The 21,866-nt window shown below is 35.2% G+C and overlaps 1 protein-coding gene and 1 long non-coding RNA gene across 4 annotated transcripts; one reads left to right on the plus strand and one right to left on the minus strand.

Moving 5' to 3' along the window:
* LOC109825634 (probable transcription factor PosF21) lies at positions 474-12,423 on the minus strand. Of its 3 annotated transcripts, none has more exons than XM_020392497.1 (5): positions 12,208-12,423; positions 11,624-12,109; positions 5,961-6,093; positions 4,717-4,801; positions 474-1,001 (listed from the first exon to the last, which is right to left on the minus strand). In XM_020392497.1, exons 2-5 carry the CDS (start codon positions 12,091-12,093, stop codon positions 685-687), a joined length of 1,005 nt encoding a protein of 334 aa, XP_020248086.1. In that variant the 5' UTR covers positions 12,094-12,109; positions 12,208-12,423; the 3' UTR covers positions 474-684. The 3 variants fall into 3 exon arrangements, with proteins under 3 accessions (XP_020248086.1, XP_020248085.1, XP_020248084.1); XM_020392496.1 differs by having other exon boundaries at positions 11,624-12,139; XM_020392495.1 differs by having other exon boundaries at positions 11,624-12,116; positions 12,208-12,422.
* LOC109826357 lies at positions 13,888-17,679 on the plus strand. The gene is made up of 3 exons (XR_002243288.1): positions 13,888-14,129; positions 17,135-17,238; positions 17,400-17,679. It is a non-coding gene; the product is annotated as an uncharacterized LOC109826357 (long non-coding RNA).

Raw genomic sequence — 21,866 nt, forward strand, 5'->3', positions numbered from 1 at the left:
CAACGTTAATTACACTTTTCACATGGATGGGAAGAATTAAGCATGGAGATACCCCTTTCTAGTTTAGTAGGTTTCTGAAAAAAAATCTTTGGAGTTAAAGGGGATATGTGATAACCCACAAAGTTTTCTGAAAAATACCTTCGGAGTTAAAGGGGATATGTGATAACCCACAAAGTTAAAAGGTTTTCTGGTTTTTTGAAAGTTATGTGGGGTTATCTGATAATCGTTCAAAGTTAAGGCAGGTTTTCTGATATTTAGCCAAAAATCAATCAGACAGTTATGATTTACTTGGAGTAGAAAATGGAAATGAGCGCAATTCACATTAAGTATGACAATAGTTATGTTTGAAATGAATTGCATCCTCAATATAGGCAAACCGTTCAAAAAGTTCTCTCTGCAACCAAACAAGTAGTAACGATCTAATCAAATGCACAATACGTGAGATCGTATTTTAAAGCTACACAATCTAAACATCACCCAAAAAAAAGGACCATCAGTCATTCACAAAATCACCAGCATTTCCAAATAATAAAACAAACTTACAAACAAAAGTATCAGCTGCAATATGATCACAAAAATGCAGCCGTTGGGCTCACACAAGTTATCATCTCACCCAAACTACATAAACACCCAACATAAATTATATATCAATAAATAACAACAAAAGCGAAAGCTAGTCCATCTCTAACGTATTACTCCATTAGCATTGCCGCTACCAGCTATACTCTCCCTTTGGCCGTGCTGAGACAGTGTTGCCCTCAATCTGAAATCACCTGGTGGCTGCTGCTGCTGTTGATGCTGATACTGAGGTTGACGAATTTGCAATTGCTGCTGGTGAGTTGCCGGAAGTGGCTGCATGGTTTTGTTCTGATTCTGATGGTAAAATTGTTGATTTCCCCCGAAAGATGGTTGTCCAAAGTTCATCATTGGACCATTTGGCATCATCTGCCCAGTTGCCATTTTCAATCGCTGAACCTCCTCCCGGAGTGCATTGTTTAGGGCTACAGTAGCAACCGAGTAACATATCAGGATTGCCTCAACCGAGTAATATATAAGGTTCTAAAGCAATTGATGTAAAAAATCTATAAAATGTGAAATACAACGCATTAGATCCTACATAGATGTTTCAATGAATAAAAATACATTGAAAGTTCCCCAGATATTTCAATACTGTAAACAAATGAATAAAAGAGAAAAAACAAGGCATCTGTTTCAGTAACTTTAACCCAACTAGAGTGAAGCGCTGACCAGTGGCAAAGCCAAGATTTTGTCCCAGTTGTGTCGCCATAAAATTTATCATGATTATATGTGGATTTACATAAACAATTTTACAAATTTGTCTCTTTTAATGGTGTCCTAACCTAATTTTAGTGTTGTCCTAAGTAGTAAATACAAGCAAGTAAAAATCTAATATCTAATACTATTATAAAAGTGTGTTGGTATGTTAAAACATTTCTTCCGAAAATACCCTCTAAAATGTATACATGCATACATAAAACACATGCATGCATATACATAACACATACATACATCATAAATCATACTCATTCAAATCCCTTTCATAACCCTCAATTTAATGACATCTAACTAAAACCTCAAAACATTGTAATAAATACACCCTCATACATACATACATGAAATCATATACATAATACTTCATGCTTAATTACATAGCGTACATGAAGAGATAGCCTTTTAATTGTACCATTATATCTATTTAATGACATCTAACTAAAACCTCAAAACATTCCCATCACATAACCTCCTTTACTATTATTATAATGCAACACTAGCACCGGCTCAAATATTTAGTCCATTAAGAAGGAAAGTCATAGTATTCATTAGAGATTTCATTCACAGTGAATACCCTAACCGTTGTTAGACACAAGAGTTACATTTCCATTATTGCATGTTAAATTAAAATTAAATTAACTTAAGGTTTTATAACTCCATCAAACCCACTTAAATGACATTAATCCAATCAAAACTTTTGAAATTCTCCTCTTTTAATTGTACCAGTATATCTATTTAATGACATCCAACTAAAACCTCAAAACATTCCCATCACATAACCTCCTTTACTATTATTATAATGCAGCACTAGCACCGGCTCAAATATTTAGTCCATTAAGAAGGAAAGTCATAGTATTTATTAGAGATTTCATTCACAGTGAATACCCTAACCGTTGTTAGACACAAGAGTTATATTTCCATTATTGCATGTTGAATTAAAATTAAATTAACTTATGGTTTTATAACTCCATCAAACCCACTTAAATGACATTAATCCAATCAAAACTTTTAAAATTCTCCTCTTTTCCTATCATTATACTATAAATAAAAATTTCATCATCACCATATATATGTGTGAATCTTTCTCACCATCGTCGGACCTTCATTGTTGCCTCTCGCTCGTTGAGATTGTTGAAGATGGTGTCCGACTCTGAGACCTCCACTGTGAACTCTACCGACACCTAGGGTCGAAGAGATTATGATATTATGGTAAATTTTTAGAATTATATATATACAATATTATGCCACTTCCTTTCTCTCTTCAAATTATTAGTCTTTTCAAATGTTTACTGTGTTTCTTCTTCTTTGGTTTGGTGCACATAGACGTACTTAAATCTCAAGAACCCAAGACATCATTCAGTTCATAAAGTAAATATAAAGTCTTATCTCATCCTCTTTCTCTCTTCCAGTTATTAGCATTTTCTCATACTAATTTTCTTCTTCCATTTGGTGCAGATGAAGGAATATCATAGAAAGAAGATACCATTTGAAGGTTTGCTTCACAAAATTAAATGTTGTTCTTATTCTTTTTGAATAAAAACGTCTATATAGTGTATTTATGCAATATTATTAAAGATGTCAGATGTTTGTTATAAGGGATGTTAGTTGTGTAAAATGTAATTAAATTATGGTTTTATAATTCTTCCATTAATGGTACTTAAATTTTATTGATCCCATCAAACGTTTTCTGATCAATTTAATAGAAATAAAAATCCATCATTAATTTCCCAAATATATCTTTCTCATTTACCTTTTCTCGCTATCGCCGGACTACCATTGCAGGCGATCATCTGTCACATGAGTCCGTGTCTTAGGCCCCTGTGAACTATGGCGACACGACAGGTGGAGATTCTCAAATCATGGTAATTCTTGAGTTATTGGATTTATTTTGTATTATTTTGAAAAATAGTGATTGAAATATTTATTTCTAATCCCGAAGCAAGTGTTATCATTGAGGAGCAAGAAGAATCGTTTGCTTTTCAAGCTTCCTCTAGATAACCTGAGAGGAGTTTTAGTTTTTTACTTAAGAGAAATTTTATCTATTTTGGAGGATCGAACTTCAATTTGTAGATGTTCTATAATGCACGTGCAATTTATAAAAGTTTTTAATGTAATTTCGAGCTTATCAGGCATTGAGTAAAATCATTATTTTAATGTCAAATGAAGTAAATATTAATTTATTCTTTAATTTTTTGAGCTCAAATAACTAAATAATTTTATTTTGATATTTACGTTTGTACAATATTCTTTAATTCTTAGCACCATATGTTAATTTTGAACAATTGACTTTCCCATCAATTATTCCAAGTATCTGGAGTTTTAAAATTAAAGGTAAATTAGTTGCTAATTTTAAACAAAAAATTTAATTTACAATTAGTAAATAAAATTATATCCAACATATATAATATCAATTTTATTATTTAATTGTTTGATATATCTTTATAATATATGATTTTTTATATCTTTAGTATAATTACAACATATTCCCGATTACTTCATCAAATATGGAAAAGTAATGACTACACTATATTCCAAAATGTATATTTTAAGTCTCTTCATCATTTTCAAGCCATAGAAACGTTAAAAAAGTAAAAGAAGTATGTATACATGCAATGCACACGCAACAAGTATTGTATACATGCAATTTTCAAAAAGTAAAACTATATATATGAAAATGAGTACACGTGCAACGCACGTGCACCATACTAGTATGTATAAAACATGCAATGCCGCGGTGTCCTGTGGGACCACTACTAGGTGGCTCCGCCCCTGACGCTGACCAAGATTAACCAGGAATCTGACTTGCTAAAAACTATTGCTAAATATAAAAGTTTGTCTAGTTTCAGCAATCCTACCCAGACCGAAAGTAGATTACCAAATCCAGCTAAACCTATATATACTTCTCTGATAAGATCCGTTAGCAGAAGGGTTGCTGCAGTTGTTTTTTGCAAATTAATTTTTTAGGAATAATATGTCAAGCCATCAGTGAAGTATGATTTTTGCATATGTACCCCTCAAATCTTCAATATTTGCAAAATTACCCCTCAGATTTTGGTATTTGCAAAATTACCCCGCTCCAACTTAAGAATGTTGGTTTTTTGAACAAAACAATGTCGAAATTTCCAAAAAATTTCTATAGGTTTGCAACAATTTCCCGTTAAAAAAGTCAATTGTTAAGTGACAGGGGAAGGGGAAAAAATCAATGTGAGAGAATTGAGGGGTAATTTCACAAATATCAAGATTTGGGGGTTATTGCAAATTAGGAAGATTTGAGGAGTATATGCAAAAACTCCTATGTAGAAATATGTGCAAGAAACATTATATCCTTGAAGATTACAGTATCATGGAATTGAATCATTGATGAATGAAAGAAGTAAATGTCATAACAGCGAAATAAGAAGCACAATATCATCTAGATCTCACCATCCTGCAGGTGAACTTGCTGCTCCACTGTTTGCAACCTCAACTTCAACTCGTTATTTTCAGCAGTCAGAGCAGTAGTATCTCTCTGTCGTTTGCAACACAATTCTTGGTCAATGTGTACAAATAACCTAATTGTTCTAAGTATTAACATATGAAAGCTCAGAAAGCAGAAAATTCAACTATAGACTACTGACTTGTGAACAATACAATACATCAGGCTTATGCTTAAAAACCAGTATTCTCAAACAATGTGGATGGTGAAGCAAATCAAAATATTATTAAACGGAAAAGAAAAAGAACTCTACATTAAGATGGATGAAGATCTGTACCAATCTGCCCAGGGGTGCAAACGGTTCGGATACGGCTCGGATATGATACGTACTTTATTCGTACCCGCTTACCAATCACAGATACAAATACATATATGCCTTTGTGAGGAAAATTAATATCCGTATCTGCTAATATCGGATATCAATACGGATATACAAGAGGATATATACATGGATATACATGCGCACATGAACGGACATGAGAAAAAACTAGATAATATTGAAAAAATATAGTTCATATGGTACAATTGAGTTTGTTAATATGTTCGTTATATCTGAAAATCTAAGATTAGATCTCTTGATCATCAAAATTAACCTCAAATTTAGTAATCTAAATTCTAAAGGATTAAAACTATTGCAACTTTATGAGCAATACAGATCCAGATATTTCATTACATATCTGTATCTGTAAACATATCCTATCAGATATTGATTTTAGTAATCATACCTGTCTCCTAACAGATACAAATACGGATACGGACATGGATATTTTTCTGCATCCGTAAATCAACCAGATTATGTGATATAAGATGGTTACCAGGAATTCCCTTCTCTGAAGTAAGAACCCCTAGTATCCCTCACTAGTAGAACGACGGGTAGGAAAATACTGCATGTTTTCCATTGTTTATTTTATTTTTATTATCAAGCTTTCTTGTTCTCCAATGAAGATGGCTTGACTTCATGGTTTCCCTAGGAACCAAATAAAAGCTCCATCTTCTGTAGAATGCAAAGACAATTATTTTCAATATCTCCTTCTGCTTCTGTGAAGTTTTTAGCAACAAGAGACCTTAGTTTCAGAATTAAAGCAACGGAAAATGTAGTTACACGAAAGGCATTCATGTAATCTGTACAAACTAAGATTAATTTTAAGAAGGCTAGTTAGTTTATTGAATACCAGACAGAAGAGATATACACCTGTAACATTGACAACTGAGCCGAAAAAGTCGTTGCTTCGATTTGCAGTGTTCGCAACTTCCGCTCGAGCTCTGCAATGTATCGCATCTTCCTTTCTTTTGACCTTGTAGCCGACTGCCTGTTTGCCCAAATTCTACCACAAGACACCAGTTTACTTGTCAACACATTAAATTTACAAAAAAGGAGTAAAGCAGCAGAACACATGAAAACAGAATTTATAAAACCAACACAAATAATAAGTTAATTCAACAATTCTGACAGAGGTTATCCGCACAGCCCAAGTTAATGAAATGCTGCTTATGGTTCTTATTACAACGACTAAACCACATTGAAATTTAATAGAAAATAAAAGTGAAAGCACTTTCAAGTACATTGACATGGATAATTTCACCGAGATTGACAGATTTCCATGAATGTTCCTACCAAATTGGTAAATAGCAAAATCAAAGTTGCAGCGTTAAAACTAATAATTCTGAATTCAGCATTCATATACCTAGTTATCAATTTTACCAAACTTCAAAATATGTTGAAACAGTAGATGAGTAGACGAAGTAGTTGTTTTTTAATTTTTAAATCAGATATCTACCACGGATGACAAGTTGGTTGATAAATTTAAGTCTGCAAGACTACAAACGTGCTCCATGAATTTCAAAGGCCTAATCTTCCCTGTGAAGGAGAGGGACTTTGCCTTTGTAGAATTCATACACACCAATTAACCTTAACGGGCTTAAGAAGATGTTCAAAATTTCCTTTGGGTGCCACATCATGAAACATACCCACACCAAAAAGATAATACGCCCAAACTATAGATTTCAACAATATGCATAGAACACATTTTAAGATACTAGTATGCAACACATGTTTTGCACGTGAGCATGCTAAGAAACCACATGAGTTGGAACATTTGAAAGCCAAGTAATATTCCACATGCAATCTTGTGACTGTTTATGAAACACATTCTTCACATAGAGTAGAAGCTGCAATGTAACTTCAATTTCAAGAAGCAATTCGCTAAATAAGTTCTCAAATGCATAAGTTTCTAATATGTGATGAGAGATTGTTATTCACCAAATAAGTCCAAAAAAATATAATGTGCTATCAAAGAGAACATCGTTAATTATCTTAGACATACTTTAAATAATTTATCACTCATCACTTTCTATTTTAATCTTTTATCTTTCATGTTATTTTCTATTGTTCGTATATTTTTCATGTTTATCATACTCTTTCATTTCAATGCTATGCCCTTGAAATCCTCATCTTTATTGCATTATATTGGTTTGAGATCCGCTGGGATTCAAATTCTCTACATCCTCAATTGTAGAGAATCCCTATAACTTGGGTCATAAAATGCTCTACATCCTTGATTGTAGAAAATGCCTATGACTCACCAATAAGCTCTTCTTATTTTCTAGACCCTATAAATTATATTAATTACATAAATTATATAAAAACATCCCTTAGCTATGAGGCCTATCGGACGAATCAATATATCGATCCACATAAATAACTATAGCCATTATGTGTAGTGGTGTATAGGATCTCTTCTCATTTATTGGAGGAGTTCCTTTTAAAATGTTGATAAGTGTATTTTTTATATGGTTATTATGAAACCTCATTTATTGTAGAACCTCTAATGTTATTTTTTTTCATTACAACACACCTGCTATCAATGTTATCGATAGCGAATAGCGTCGCGTAGTGGTGAGGCATCACTAAGGCTATTTCGGACTATTGCGGTAAAATAACGATAAAAAGCGTAAAGTTAAATAGCGGTCTAATTTAGATATGTATAAATACTAAAAAAAATTAAAGAAAAATCTAAGAAATCTAAAAGTACATATTGGATGATTTAAAGAGATCCTAAACATGAAATAGATATGTAACCATCACATAATACCGAAGATGACTGGAGGAGTCAAAAAGTTATCGTCTTCGAGAAGAATAGCTAAACGGTGACAGGACTGCCCTAAGAGGAGATTACGGTGAAGGAGGTGAGAGGAAGTATCAAGGTAGGTGCCAGAGGCTATGAGAAGTGACGGGAGTATGCTGAAAATCACATGAGACGATGAAATACAATAGCCAATGGTTAAGTTTAATTTTAAAAAAATAAACCTCAAACCGCTTTTAAATAGCAGTCAAAAAGCAAATTTCGAATGCAATCGCTCACTATTTACCGTTATGACACACTATTAGCCGTTTTTGCGAACAGACATATTCTATAATATGTCACCGCTATTGCGCGATAGCGTAACGGGCGATAGCGTCGCGGGAAGGGACCGCTAACGCTATTAGCGCTGCTATTGCGAGTATTTACCGCTATTTATAATAGTGTCTGCTATTATAAAATCTGTTATAATCCATTCAATTTCTACCATTTTCTCTAAAGTACCCTTCAATAAAGCTTCTTTCTTTCCTCAAACTATTGGTAAACCATTTTCCCTCTCTTAACATCAAATCCAAGTAACATCGACAATTAACAAAGAGAAAATTAATAGAAAATTAATAGAAAATCAAGATAATCTCTTCAACCCTTCAATTTTAGCCTCTATTTGTGTAATTTTTTTATTTCTATTTGTGTAACTTAAACACATATAAATAAAAGGCCAAGGTCCCATGCTTGTATATACCACAATTTATTTAACTATCTAAAGCAATAGGGAGGACAAGGAAAATTAGTGGAGAATTTTAAATTTAATAATGAAGGTAAAAATTCATTTCTATTAGATTATTCCGGTGTTTTGTCCATATATAATACTAGAATTTGAACTAAATTAAGACAGCTCTTCCAATTCTAAAGTGCACGTTCTGCAATTCTCAAGTTCAAAACTTTATATAGCTTAAAATCAAGTAGAAAGTTACTATTTGAATCAACTTATTCGAATAAACAAATATGTAATAAGTTACACTTTCTAGATACTATAGCACACCATAGTCTTTACATATATCAGGAAGAACAAATGCAAATTTGTGATGAGCAAGTTTACTGATTAGAGGCTTATAAAACATGGATAAGATAATTATTGTTTGGCTGAATGAGGTTCTTAAGAGCAAGGGACATGCTTTTCCAAACATAATTTATCATATTAGCTTATGTTTAAGTTCTGTCACCAATATCCTAACTTCTATTCATGAATATAATAATATAAAGATTGTCATTGATAGGAAAGATGTTGAATAAGCATCAAGCAATTGAAAGAAAGGATATTACAAGAGCAAACATTTAAATTGGTTTAATCTTGGTAACCAAATACACAACAACAAAGAAAGTTTCCTAGACATCGCACTTTAGTTTTTCCTAAAGACTGTTGTTTTTCCTATAGAAATATTGATTATAGCCAGCTATCTGGAATGTGCTTTAAAATATTTATAGTTGCTAGTAAAAAAGTCTATACACATTGAAAATTTTGCTATAAATACTACAAAAGAAGGGAAAAACAATCTCTAAAAACATAGTTCAAATAAGCCTCTCGGCATTGGGTAGTCCATTCAATTTGAAGACATACTGAGAGATAATGGTGTAGATGAAGACATTGACAATGTTGTTTCAGCAGAGTACTCCGTCAAGCAGGAGAAGGGATTGGGGGGAGAATGTTGAAGGTCACAGTGTCATGTGGAGTTCTCAACAGAGAATTTCGTCGAACATGTGGCGTCTAAGAGGATGTATCGAAAGTAGCACAAACAAAGTCTGAGGGATGTTGAAAGTCACAGTGTCATTTGGAGTTCTCAACAGAGAATTTCGTCGAACATGTGGCGTCTAAGGGGATGTATCGAAAGTGGCACAAACTAAGTGTGAGGGTTGTGAAGGGTAGATGGCTGCCATCGAAGGGGGAGAGGGAGAAGAAGAGGGGATGTGGGGGCCAACGTAAAGGTTGCCAGAACAGATCAGCTATAAAAGGCGAGAGGCAGAGTTTGTAGGTGGTGGAAGACGAAGTGCTGAACTGCTTATGGGTTTGGGACAAAGAAATTAGGTTTTAGGATATATCCAAGGATGCTATTCATGGAGAACTGAAAAGATTAATTAAAAACAGTACTAATTACAAGGAGATATAATTGAGTGGAGGTAGTTGAAAGGGCACAGTTAATGATAACAGGAGAGAGTTACGAATTGAGAAGAGAGGAAGTCCAAAGGCCAAAGCTACATAATTTTTGCCAAATGTAAAGTTGAGAATTAGTAAATTAATTTAAGTTAGAATTATTATATTTTAGAGGGGTAAAAAGGGCACTCAAAAGTTTTAACACCCTAGTCCTCCTTTATATGTAGTATAGATTTTTCATCACAATGATTCAACCGACATGCCCAAGGTTCTCTGGCATGAATGTTTTGTTCTGCTCTGTTTCATGGAAATTTGCGACAATCCTATGGCTAAAGTTAAAACACGCTTTGTGCACCTTGATTAACTAGATAAAATTTTTTGAGGTTGTAATTAGTTTATGGGCTTCAGATGATACACAACAAAAGCAAAGATTCAGTTCTGTGCAAGAATATAGTGAGGTTGCCAATGAGCCATTTGGTTTTCCATGTATCAATAGACGTTCATCCAGTCAAGCTAACAATAGTCCCATTGTTCATAGACATGCCAACAAAACATAGTCCTGGTCTCATCATAGCGTGAAATTGCATCAAAAGTGACAGCCATGTTCATCACTTGTATAAATATTCCCGTAAGGAGGTGTGCACACCAATTTGTCGCTGCATTGCCAACCGTTCAACAAGACCGAGTACATAGGCTCATGAAATACTAAGTTAAAGGCAATGTCTTCAACTAAATCATACAATTTTGTTTGAACAAAGAATGTGCTGGAACTTCTATTTAAATTTCTCGATAAAGCTAATGAATGCTTCTTAATGTCTTCATGGTGTAAATTTGTTGCCACAAGGGGCTGTTTGGTTGTTGTTGGTAAAGTTGTGTATTTATGACACAACTTGGAAAGTTGTTGTCCACCTCATCAATTTCACTGAGCAACTTTTCTTTGTTTGTTTTTTATTCCATTGGAATCATAAATTGCTTGTTTGGTTTGCAAAATATAACTTTAATTGCTTGTTTGGAAAGTATAAAATGTGGTTATTATGTGGTCCATACTCAAATAATTCCATTGGCCTAGCCCCCTCACTTCTGACACATATGTCAGCTTTCCTTCAAAATCAGACTATTTTGAAGGGATTTGTGAATCCATGCCACATCAGCATAGTAAATCACTTTACACTATTTTCACAACTACAAACAAACAATTGAAAAGGAGGAAAGCTGACATTGGGACCCACTTTTTTACACTTTCCATCCTTTTACATAGTAAAAACTTACAATCAAACAGCCCCCAAACAAAGGGACAACTGCAACAGCTACAATTTCACATATTTTCGTAGTTTGAGAAAATTTCAATATCTCCCCTCAAAAGAAGGCCAAATTAAGAATAATGATAGTCAAGCCTAGCAGAATGAGGAAATACCCTTGATGCTTGAGAATCTAGTGATTCACATTATTAACACTTAATCTCGACAAATATACATGCATTTCTCCAAAAAAAACCCTGATAATACTTCCATCAACCGCATTCCCAACTTAAGATTTACAATCACAAACTACCCACTACACATCAATCAATCAAAATGGCATAAATTATCAACATGAAATAATAGAAAGCCAATATACCAAACCAACCTCTTGGCCTTTTTTGGATCCACAAGCGCGAGTTCTGCAAGCTTCGCTGCGGACATAGCTTTCTTTGCCTCTGCCAAAGAGGTTGGCCCTTCCGAATTCGCCCCAAGAAACTCCGTCGACCCATCCATCGACTGACTATGCTGGTGCCTAACCCTTGGGTTCTCATTCCTCAAATCAGAAGAAGAAGAAGAAGAATAAGCACCACCATTGCCAGCGCCAACCACCGCAGCCTCCGAGCTTTCACCCCCAAGCTTATCCATATCCAAGTACATTGCCAAGAAATCATCTTCCATCTCGTCGGCGGGCCCCACAATGCCGAGATCACCATCCAAATTGAGGTCAACAGGGAGGCTGGGGATCTCCGACTGGGCCCGGCGGTGGCCGGGGTTTCGAAGGGGGAAATCTGACATCCCGCTGATGTCATGGCTGAATATATTTGAAGAAGAAGGGGATAACACGTCCTTCTCCATGGACGTTCAGGAAACCCTAGTTTCTGCGAATGAAGTTGTTGAAACCCTAGAAATTTCGAGCGATCACTGCGAGAATGAAGTTATTGAAACCCTAGATTTTGAGAAAATACCTACCTTAAAAATGGGGATTGCTCAAGGCCGATGAGAATCCGGCAGCGCCAGAGCGATGAGATCCGAATTCAGAATTGGGAGAAAGGATTAGAAGCCGTTTTTACCCCCCAAAACAAAAATGGCAACTCGACACGAGGTGAAGTGCGGCGTTTTGGAAAAATGAAAAAAAAAATTACAACTTGACACTTGGGCTCACCTTTTCACCCATTGCGATCATGTTCGCGCCACTCGGAACCAGGTCATTTGCGCCATCAGATTTTTTTTTTTTTTTCTCATCAGGAACCTCTTAGGGGCTGTTTGGATGCCTTTAGAAAACTAGAGTATTTATGACACAAAATAGAAAGTAGTTATCCACCTCACCACTTTCCATTCGAGTGTTTACATTGTTTGGTTAGGAATATTTGTGAATCCTAAAATAATAGTATTACATTGTTTGGATAGTAAGTGTTTACATTGTTTGGTTAGGAATATTTGTGAATCCTAAAATAATAGTATTACATTGTTTGGATAGTATAATGTAAACTAGAGTATTTATGACACAAAATGGAAAGTGGTTATCCACCTCACCACTTTCTACAAGGTTTTGACTTTTTTATTATTATTTTGGACACATTTATGACATTGTGTAAGCTTTCCAACAAAATCACTCCTAATTTTGGTGATTTTTCTTTCGGTGACACCTCATCAAAAGGTGTAAGCTTTTCATGTAAAAGAGAATTTAAACAAACAATGTAAAGTGATGAAAGCTAACGTTAAGACCCACTTTTTTACACTTTCCATCCTTTTACATGATAAAAACATACAACCAAACAGCCGGATTAAAAATGATGTTTTCTTCGGTCCGACTCGTGGAGATTGGGAGTCCTAATCAGCAAGCTTCCAAGAGCTCTCAAGACATGGCCCACCATTTCCAATGCCACATCACCCTCTAACTAATGTTTATCTCCAACAAACTCTTAGTTAGGAGCTCCACAATATCAAAAAAACCCTCTTCTATTTTAGTTTTGTAACAATATCAAAAAAACCTTCTTCCATTTAACAACTATTTTCAACTTGGGTTTTGGGTTTAAAAGTAGGGGGGTTTTTGTAAAAAAAAAAATTTAATGCTTGGGAGCTCCTAAGCGCTCCACAAATTTGTGGAGCGCTTGGGAGCTCCCAAGAGCTCCGGTGGGCCCCACTGGCCACATCAGCCTAATGAGCCCCTTGGGAGCTTACTGGGAGTTTGTTGGAGGGGGTTCACGAGCTCCCACCGCCACGTAGGCCTTGAGAGCGACGGTGGGAGCTTGGTGCACTTGCTCTTAGAGTGTGTTTGGTTGCTTGCAAGTGCAGTTGCAATGTAACTCGCAGTTGTATGCAACCGAGGTAATTGTAACTAACACTAGTAGAAAAACATATATTCTAAACGGAAATTTTTCCGTCTAGAATGATAATAAACTAGACAGAATATTTCCGTGTAGAATAAAACATTCTAGACGGAAAATTCCGTCTAGAATAGTATTTTAAACGGTTCCTTTATTTTTTATTTTTTTTTAAATAACCAGATATTCTAGACGAAAATTTTTATCTAGGATACAGCGTTGACGGAAAATTACGTCTAGAATACCTACTGGTTATTTTTTAAAAAAAATTAAACCCGTCAAAACCTCCAGCCGCCCTCCTTTCCGTCCAAAATGGAAAATTTCATTTAAAAAAAATTAAACCCGTCAAAACCTCCAGCCGCCCTCCTTTCCGCCCAAAATGGAAAATTTCATCCCAAAATCGAAGGCTTTCGTCTCTGTCATGGAGATCGGGTCCTGCATCCTCTTGCTCGTTCTTCGCGTCGAAGAATCCGATGATCCATGGCGATCGATCTGAAGAGTCGAAGATTGACGTGGATTTTCCCATGACGAGGTTGATTGATGCGGGGCTTATTGGATCTGCAAGAGGTTAGGGTTTCTCCTCGATTAATTAGGGTTAGATTTATTCCAGAGGTATTTTCTTGAAATTCTTTGTCTGGAGATTGGGATTGATTCAAAGGTGTATGAAATTTAAATGAGCCGGATTAAAATGATAATTACATGGACAAAGCTTGAAACTTCATTCTACAAGGCATTATTTTTACATTGCTATGTATTTCTTTTTCTTTTTTTTTTAGTTTATAAATTTTCGTAGCTGTGGAATATTGTTTGGCCCTGTCAAGTACTGATGTGCTTGGCTTTATTAGATAAGCTATCCAAATTTGTTTCACATCTTTTGAGATATGAAGGATCAATTATGCTTTTGTTTCCTGTTACAGATCCTTGCGACCAAATTGGTCTTGTTCCACATATTCTGCATATGGCCTGTTAGATTTTGACTTGATTGGTGAAGTGATTATTCAATTTACTGGTAGTTTTTTTTAGTTTCAGCATATTATATTTGTAGATAGAGCTGCAACTAGATAGGATTTGGTGCTTAGTTGTTAGAACTGGAATCCTAGTTAAGCCCTACCTGATCTCTTGATCAGATGACTGCTGGGCTGAACAAAAAAAAAAAAGACTGGTAGGCTCAGTTCATTTTGCCAACTGGATACATTCACTAGAGCATGCTGCTAATTAGCAGGATTTATTTTGTTTCCCAACTTGGAGTAGGGTTTCTATAAGAGCTTATGAATTATTAACATATACGCACTAGAGCAACTTCTAAGTGTGATCTGATCTGCATATGAGTTTATTGTGTGTGCATAAATCATGGATACGAAAAACATTAACCTAACCTTCCTATAGCTTGAGATGTGATTTCGTGCATTTGCTGCAAAACTGATCAGTGCCGGTTGAAATTGAGTTGGAAATGGATAATATTAGCTCGATATGTGCATAGTTATTTAAATGAGTGGGCTCACTTGTGTGTAACTTGTTTTAATTTTGAGTGCGTGCGCGCGCGCATACAGTTTTTCATTTCCCCCCCATGTTGTCAACCATGGAATAGAGATTATTACAGGTTTTATTCCATCAGGGGAAATGAAACTTGTTACATGTTACGAACTTACGAATCATATACAAAGTAGTTTCACATAAATTTTAGTGATCAATTAATTTTCATAATGTTGTCAGCTTCTTGCTTTTCTTGTTTCTCTCTAATTTAGTCATAGAAATTAGTAAATGCGCAGCAGTAGTTCATCTAAAGGAGAATTATGGATGTATTGTTTTCAACATCCTGAGAGTTCAAGATAGTTTTGAAATCAACCATTTTCTCTCCCTGCTAATGTTGAACGCGGAGCATGATAAGTGTTCTTCTTCTTCTTCTTCTTCTTCTTCTTCTTCTTGGTAGCTTATATTCAGCAGACTTGTCTTCAGATTTGGTAACTTAGCATCCTACTGACATTTAATATAAGGGTTTGGTTGGATTCTTGATTGTTAATCGATCAGTGTTGTTAATGCGCGAGGCGCAATACGGGGCGCAAAGCATCTTTACGCGCACATGCGCAAGGCGCAACGCGATGCGCGCGCCCGAGTGATGCAAGGCGCACACCGCACACATAATATTTCAATATATGTAATCAAGCGCGAAAGAACATGTTTTTAGAATTTACATAAAAAATATTATGATAAATAATATCTTACTACAAAATCATAATATATTGCCTTAATTTATAATGCTAACACCCAACATAGTAGCAAATTTCATAAATTTTCAAATCAAATGTTAAATCAAGACTAATATCCAAACAAAGGATTAGTAATGGTCCTCAATTGAAGGTTATTAAAAAGGCCCAATGGATTTATTTTGCTTTTTGGGATATGAAATATCAAGTATAAAAACTCGATTGAAATGTTAACAAACAAAACTATATGAGAAAATATACTACATGCATCATACACAAAGTACGGATGTACGCGAGGCGCAAAAGGCGCTGCTGCATCAGATGTGGGGTGCTTTGCCACCGCCCCGCATCGTAAGGCGCATGAAGCGCAATGAGGCGCGCGCCTTTAAAAACACTGTAATCGATCTGCTTCTAGTTTTGTTTTTGTTGCTGTCATTGTCTCTCTTTTTTCTGTTTGTCATGTAGATGACTCTCAAAATATCTGGTTATAAAATACAAATTAGATCAGTAGGTTTTTTTTAGATGACTATCAAAATATCTGACTATTCAAAAAAAAAAGACAATAGCAGAACTCATCATTTTAGACCGACTTTTTTTTGTAGCTACCTTTAGCACTCAATTGATAAAATTTAACGCTCAATTTGCTAAAAAGATCGCTATGGTTCCAACTTTGTAGCTGTCTTTCCTTTGTTTTTATTGTTTCTTTCAGTGCAATCCAAGCAACTCATTGTCTCCTAATCAAGAAGCAACAAACTGAGGACTCGGAGTTGGTTTTTAGTCAAACCAGGGATGCGAATGAACAAGAAATCTGTCTTGATGTTTTCTTCGGTCCGACTCGTGGAGTCGAAAACGCGGTCGTTGCATCATTTAGATCAACATGTTCCACATAATTTTTTATAAGAAAAATTCTGTGAGCATGAAGGCTAGGATTTGAATGCTGTATTAATTTCCTGAATTGACATATTTATATATCTCCGTTCATTTCTATTCAAATTCAACGTGCACAGATAACATGAATTTGACCACTTGAGCAGAGATTATTTTTGAAACCGTTGAGCTAGTGCCAAACTCATCATTTTTCTTATACTTTACTCTTTGTTTTCGTAGTTTTGGCGCAAAACTGCAGAAAGTATTTGGGTTCACAATTTTCAATCATAGCGTGTCTCATCTGAAAAAATAAAATAAAAAAGGGAAAAGGCTTCTAACTACTATATGGGATAATCATATGTTTGGTAAAAATATGATCATCCGTAATAGTTTATATGTTTATCATAGGACTATAGGACAAAGTAGCCTTTAAAGTTAGTAGCCATAAGATATATTACCTGAGTTTGGTTTTGCTCTCATGCTTTAATTTATGAACTTCAGGGTCACTTGGTTGCCAAGGCATCAACATTCCCTTCAGGCATAAAAGCTCTTGCAGATTATGTGCCTGACAAAGGGCTAAAGCTTGGAATTTACAGTGATGCTGGGTAAAAATCTAAATTTATTAATCTGAGATCATCAACTCCGATACATTTATGTGTTTGTTTAAGTAGTCGTTTTTTGCTCACCATCTTTTATAACGGGTCTTCTTTATGGATCAGTTTGTACATATATTGATGCATTGCTTGTGTCCTTATGTTACACTCAGAATGATGAGGAAGAACGTGAAGAAGGAGAAGAAGACGGTTTGAGTAAATGTATAGGGAAGGAGTTGAAGAAGCTTCTGCAGTGTCATAGCCATTGTAAATAATTTATGTAAAAGTTTGTAAACAATTTATGTATCTCTCTACTATTTTGGTGAATGTATTATTTGAATATAATTGGATTTGATATTGGAATATAATTAGATTGTGTTGGATATGAATATAATTTTTTGTTGTTCAATATTGTGTACATGCACTCAAAGTAGATTCTGCAAAAAAAAAAAATACTGTAGCATAGCATCCTAGACGGAAATTCCGTCTAGGTTGCTTAAATTCCGTCTAGAATGTTTTATTTTAAAAAATAATTAAAAAACATCCTAGACGGAAATTCCGTCTAGGATGTTTATCCTAGACGGAAATTTTCGTCTGGGATACCCATCCTAGACAGAATTTTTTTCCGTCTAAGATGTAGTATTCTAGACGGAAATTCCGTCTAGGATGTATTCTAGACGGTTTTGAATTCCGTCTAGAATAATCCGTCTAGGATGTATTCTAGATGGAATTTTCGTCTAGAATACTACATCCTAGACGGAAACTTCCTAGACGCGTATTCTAGACAGAATTCCGTCTAGGATACTCATCCTAGACGGAATTCTGATTTTCCTAGATGAAATTTTCCGTCTAGGATGCCTCATTTTTTGGTAGTGTAATTGGAGTTGCAATTGATTGGTACAACTTTAAAATCTTGCAGCTTACACATGCAAGCATAGTCGCAGTTGTTTGTTTGTATTTGCAACTTCCCAGCCGCAACATGTTTTCACTTGCAATAATATACAAAATATATAGACATAAATCATTTAAAATAGAAGAAGACTTTCATTTGAGATAAACAAACAAATATATTCATTTAATTTCTCAGAAAATTTGAAATATTGCATGCTAAACTCTAAAGAAATAAACTTGAGCATTGATCATTTAAAATAAAAATAGAAGAAGACTTACATTTGAGATAAAAAAAACAAATATATTCATTTTATTTCTCTGAAAAATTAAAATATTGCATGCTAAACTCTAAAGAAATAAACTTGAGCATTGAAATGAATTTTGTTCTATATTTTGTGGCTACAATATTTACTTCGCATACACATTTACGCTGGGAAGAGCATGAAATCTCTCACATGTCACATACAGATCTTAAGAATTTATGTCTTGGCTTGTTCTCTAGAAAAGAAAACTACAAATATAATCTTTTCTACCTGAAAAAAAACATTGTCAAGATAAATAAAAAAAGAAATATTATATAATAGACGCAACACAATTAATTACCTCAAGTGCTCTTCTAGGAAGGCTTAAACATGCTACCATCTCAGTTCTAGTTGTAAATAAGTAAAAAAGCATACAATATTTTTGAACTTCATAAAAAATCATAACTAATAGAAGGTCCCAGTAGTAATTAAGATATTACAATCATCCTAAATAAATAAAGCATAGTCTAAATATTTAAATTATTACAATGATCCAAAGGTTTAGAAGTTCTCGATACAATAGCGTCAAGCATGAAGGATTAGAGCGTACTTACCCCCATTTTCTCTAAAAAGTTATTGATCCAAATTACCTTTTGCTTATGGGATCTCATAAGAAAACCTGTCGCGATGGAAGTATGCTCCATTAAAAATTTGCATGGCTTTTCTAGGTCATGTTGCTTAAAGCTCTGAAGCTTTCCCAACTCTTCAATTATCTTTCTTGCTATTTCATTTTCACCTTGATGTTTCATCAACATAACCTCAGAAACTCCACAAACCCCCGTAGCCATTTTCGAGATCATCTCAAGTTGTAAATCTTTTATTTTCTTTTCACTTTTAATTTTGTTCTTAACTTTAGATCCTTGAGATGTTGATCCACTGGGACCACGAGTTGAAGATTGTGTTGAAGTACCCCTAGATGAGGTGGAATCATTACGGTCAATTATATCCATATCTGCCATCATGTCATTAGTTTCATTGTCATCCTCCATTACTTCCTCAAAGTCTTCTAATCCAATAGGCTGATGATTATAAACAATGTACTTCCCCATTGTGTGATCGTTGCCGCATATCAAACTCATTTCTTCATAGAACTAGATAGGTTTATTAATGAACGACTCGTCCTTTGGATTTTCTTATACAAAGATTAAGTCCACAATAATAAATATTATTTTTATTATTGGTTTTATGAATTATGTAAATTTATACATTACCTCGATGTATGTAGAATATTCCTATTGACCCATTAGGATGATTTTGTTTTCTTCATCCCATCCAACTCCGCGCATCTCTTTTAGCCTTTGAATTCTAACCCACCTTGTTTTTAGGGTCCTTCAATGATTGTAAGCGTTATTCTCTGAAATGTTGATTCCAAATTCTTTATTGATATGCTTTGCTGCAGCATTATAAATGGGAGCTTTGAATCCCTTGTCAACTTTGCATCCACCACATACTTGTTCTATCAAAAATAATATTCATGACTTTAACCATTGAGGTTTCCAACGAATGTTTGGAATCCCTTTGGGAGAAACTTGTTTCACCCTCTTTTCGCCAACTTGATTCTCCACTTTGTTCAAATGTTTCTATGGTATCATTAATTTTCTACTTGCAAAAAGATACAAATTATACAATATTCAACAAATAACATAGTAAAAGACATAAATAATATTTTAAAATATTACATATCATTACACACTTCTATTAGCGCACATGTCTTTGGCTATTAGCTCACGCTTTTGCAACCACTCTCTTGCCTCATCTCTTTGCTCTCTCACTGACCGTCTCACTTGAGGAAGGTTTTGATTAGCTCATTCTTCTTCAGAAAGAATCAACTCATCTCTACCATTTGTGATAACAAAATTATATATAATACAATAAAAAAGTACAAGATCCACTTGGGTGCGTAAAGGGAAAAAAGGTCTTGATGCTAGAATTTTGAAATGATATTTTAAGGAACTAAATGCTCTCTCTACAGAACTACGCAATGATGAATGTCTAAGATTGAATAGTTCCTCGTAGTCTATGGGTGAACGTTCACTATACTCATGAAGATGGTATCGAACTCCACAATATGGTGCGATAAATCTTGCTTTTGTTGAGTAACCAGCTGTGAAAACGGCGAAGGAATTGTGAAAAACGTGAAGAATAACCCAAAACAGACTCCACCACACCCTGGTGTGGTGTCTGCCATGGGTGTGGTAGAATCTGTCCTGCACCACACCCTCTGCCACACCCATGGTGCAGGGTGTGGCAGACTCGTTTTTAGAATCCCAATCAGTTTGGGATTGTGTTTTGCTATAAATAGAGACACGTTTTTTAGGGTTTCCTAGGCTTGGTTTAGGCTTTGATTAAGCATTGATTGGGGGCTATTTGGAGCACAAAAAGAGGTATTTTTGAGCTATTTGTTTAGGGTTTTATTTGGAGAGATTAAGAGTTTTGTTGGTGAGATTAGTTTGTTCCTTCGAGTGATTTGTAATCTCAGTTTGTACTCTTTCTCTATTAGTGAAAACCCCATCCCCCCTTGCCCCGTGGACGTAGGCAACTTGCCGAACCACGTTAAAATTGGTGTTTTGTTTGTGCATTAATTTTGGTTAGTTTTGGCCCTCTTTGATCGGCGTTTGGTTTGGTTCCTCGACACGGTTTTCAACAACAATTGGTATTAGAGCACAACAATTGGTATCAGAGCAGATTGATGTGGAAAAGTTCAATGGCACAAACAATTTTGGACTTTGGCGATGCGAAGTCATGGATGCGCTCAACGCGCAAAATTTGGAAGATACGTTGGAGTTGGACGGGAAACCGGACAACATTGATGAGAAGGTTTGGAAAAAGATGAATCGAACGGCGTGTGGTGTGATTAGGTCTTGTCTCACTCAAGATCTAAAGTATGATGTGATCAATGAGACTTCTGCAAAGAAGATTTGGGAGATCCTTGAGAGCAAGTATTTGACCAAGAGTGTGGAGAATCGCTTGCATTTGAAGAGGAGGCTTTACCGCTTCCAGTTGAAGAAAGGAACCTCCATTGGTGATCACATGAACCACTACACGAAGATTCTTGCGGATTTGACGAATGTAGATGTGGTGATTGAAGATGAGGACAAGGCGTTGTTGTTGCTGAGTTCCTTGCCTGACGAGGAATATGAGACATTCGTTCTTACTCTTATTAATGGGAAGGCATCTCTTTCGTATAGTGAGGTCACCGCTGCACTTGTGAATTATCAGCTTCGAAAGAAGGATAAGGAGACTTCGATTGAGCCGGTAGCGGGGGCCACATGAACCACTACACGAAGCTTCTTGCGGATTTGGCGAATGTGGATGTTAAGATTGAAGATGAGGACAAGGCGTTGTTGCTATTGAGTTCCTTGCCTGACGAGGAATATGAGACCTTCGTTCTTACTCTTATTAATGGGAAGGCATCTCTTTCGTATAGTGAGGTCACCGCTGCACTTG

This window comes from Asparagus officinalis, chromosome 10 (assembly GCF_001876935.1).
Source record: "Asparagus officinalis chromosome 10, Aspof.V1, whole genome shotgun sequence".
Lineage (NCBI taxonomy): Eukaryota > Viridiplantae > Streptophyta > Magnoliopsida > Asparagales > Asparagaceae > Asparagus > Asparagus officinalis.

Excerpts from the sequence above, each read along its gene's own strand:
- LOC109825634 (XM_020392497.1), bottom strand. The coding sequence starts at position 12,093 with ATGGAGAAGGACGTGTTATCCCCTTCTTCTTCAAATATATTCAGCCAT. Across the intron at positions 6,094-11,623 it reads GATCCAAAAAAGGCCAAGAG|AATTTGGGCAAACAGGCAGT; the intron begins GTTGGTTTGGTA and ends GTCTTGTGGTAG. Across the intron at positions 1,002-4,716 it reads GCAAGTTCACCTGCAGGATG|CCCTAAACAATGCACTCCGG; the intron begins GTGAGATCTAGA and ends TTGCTACTGTAG.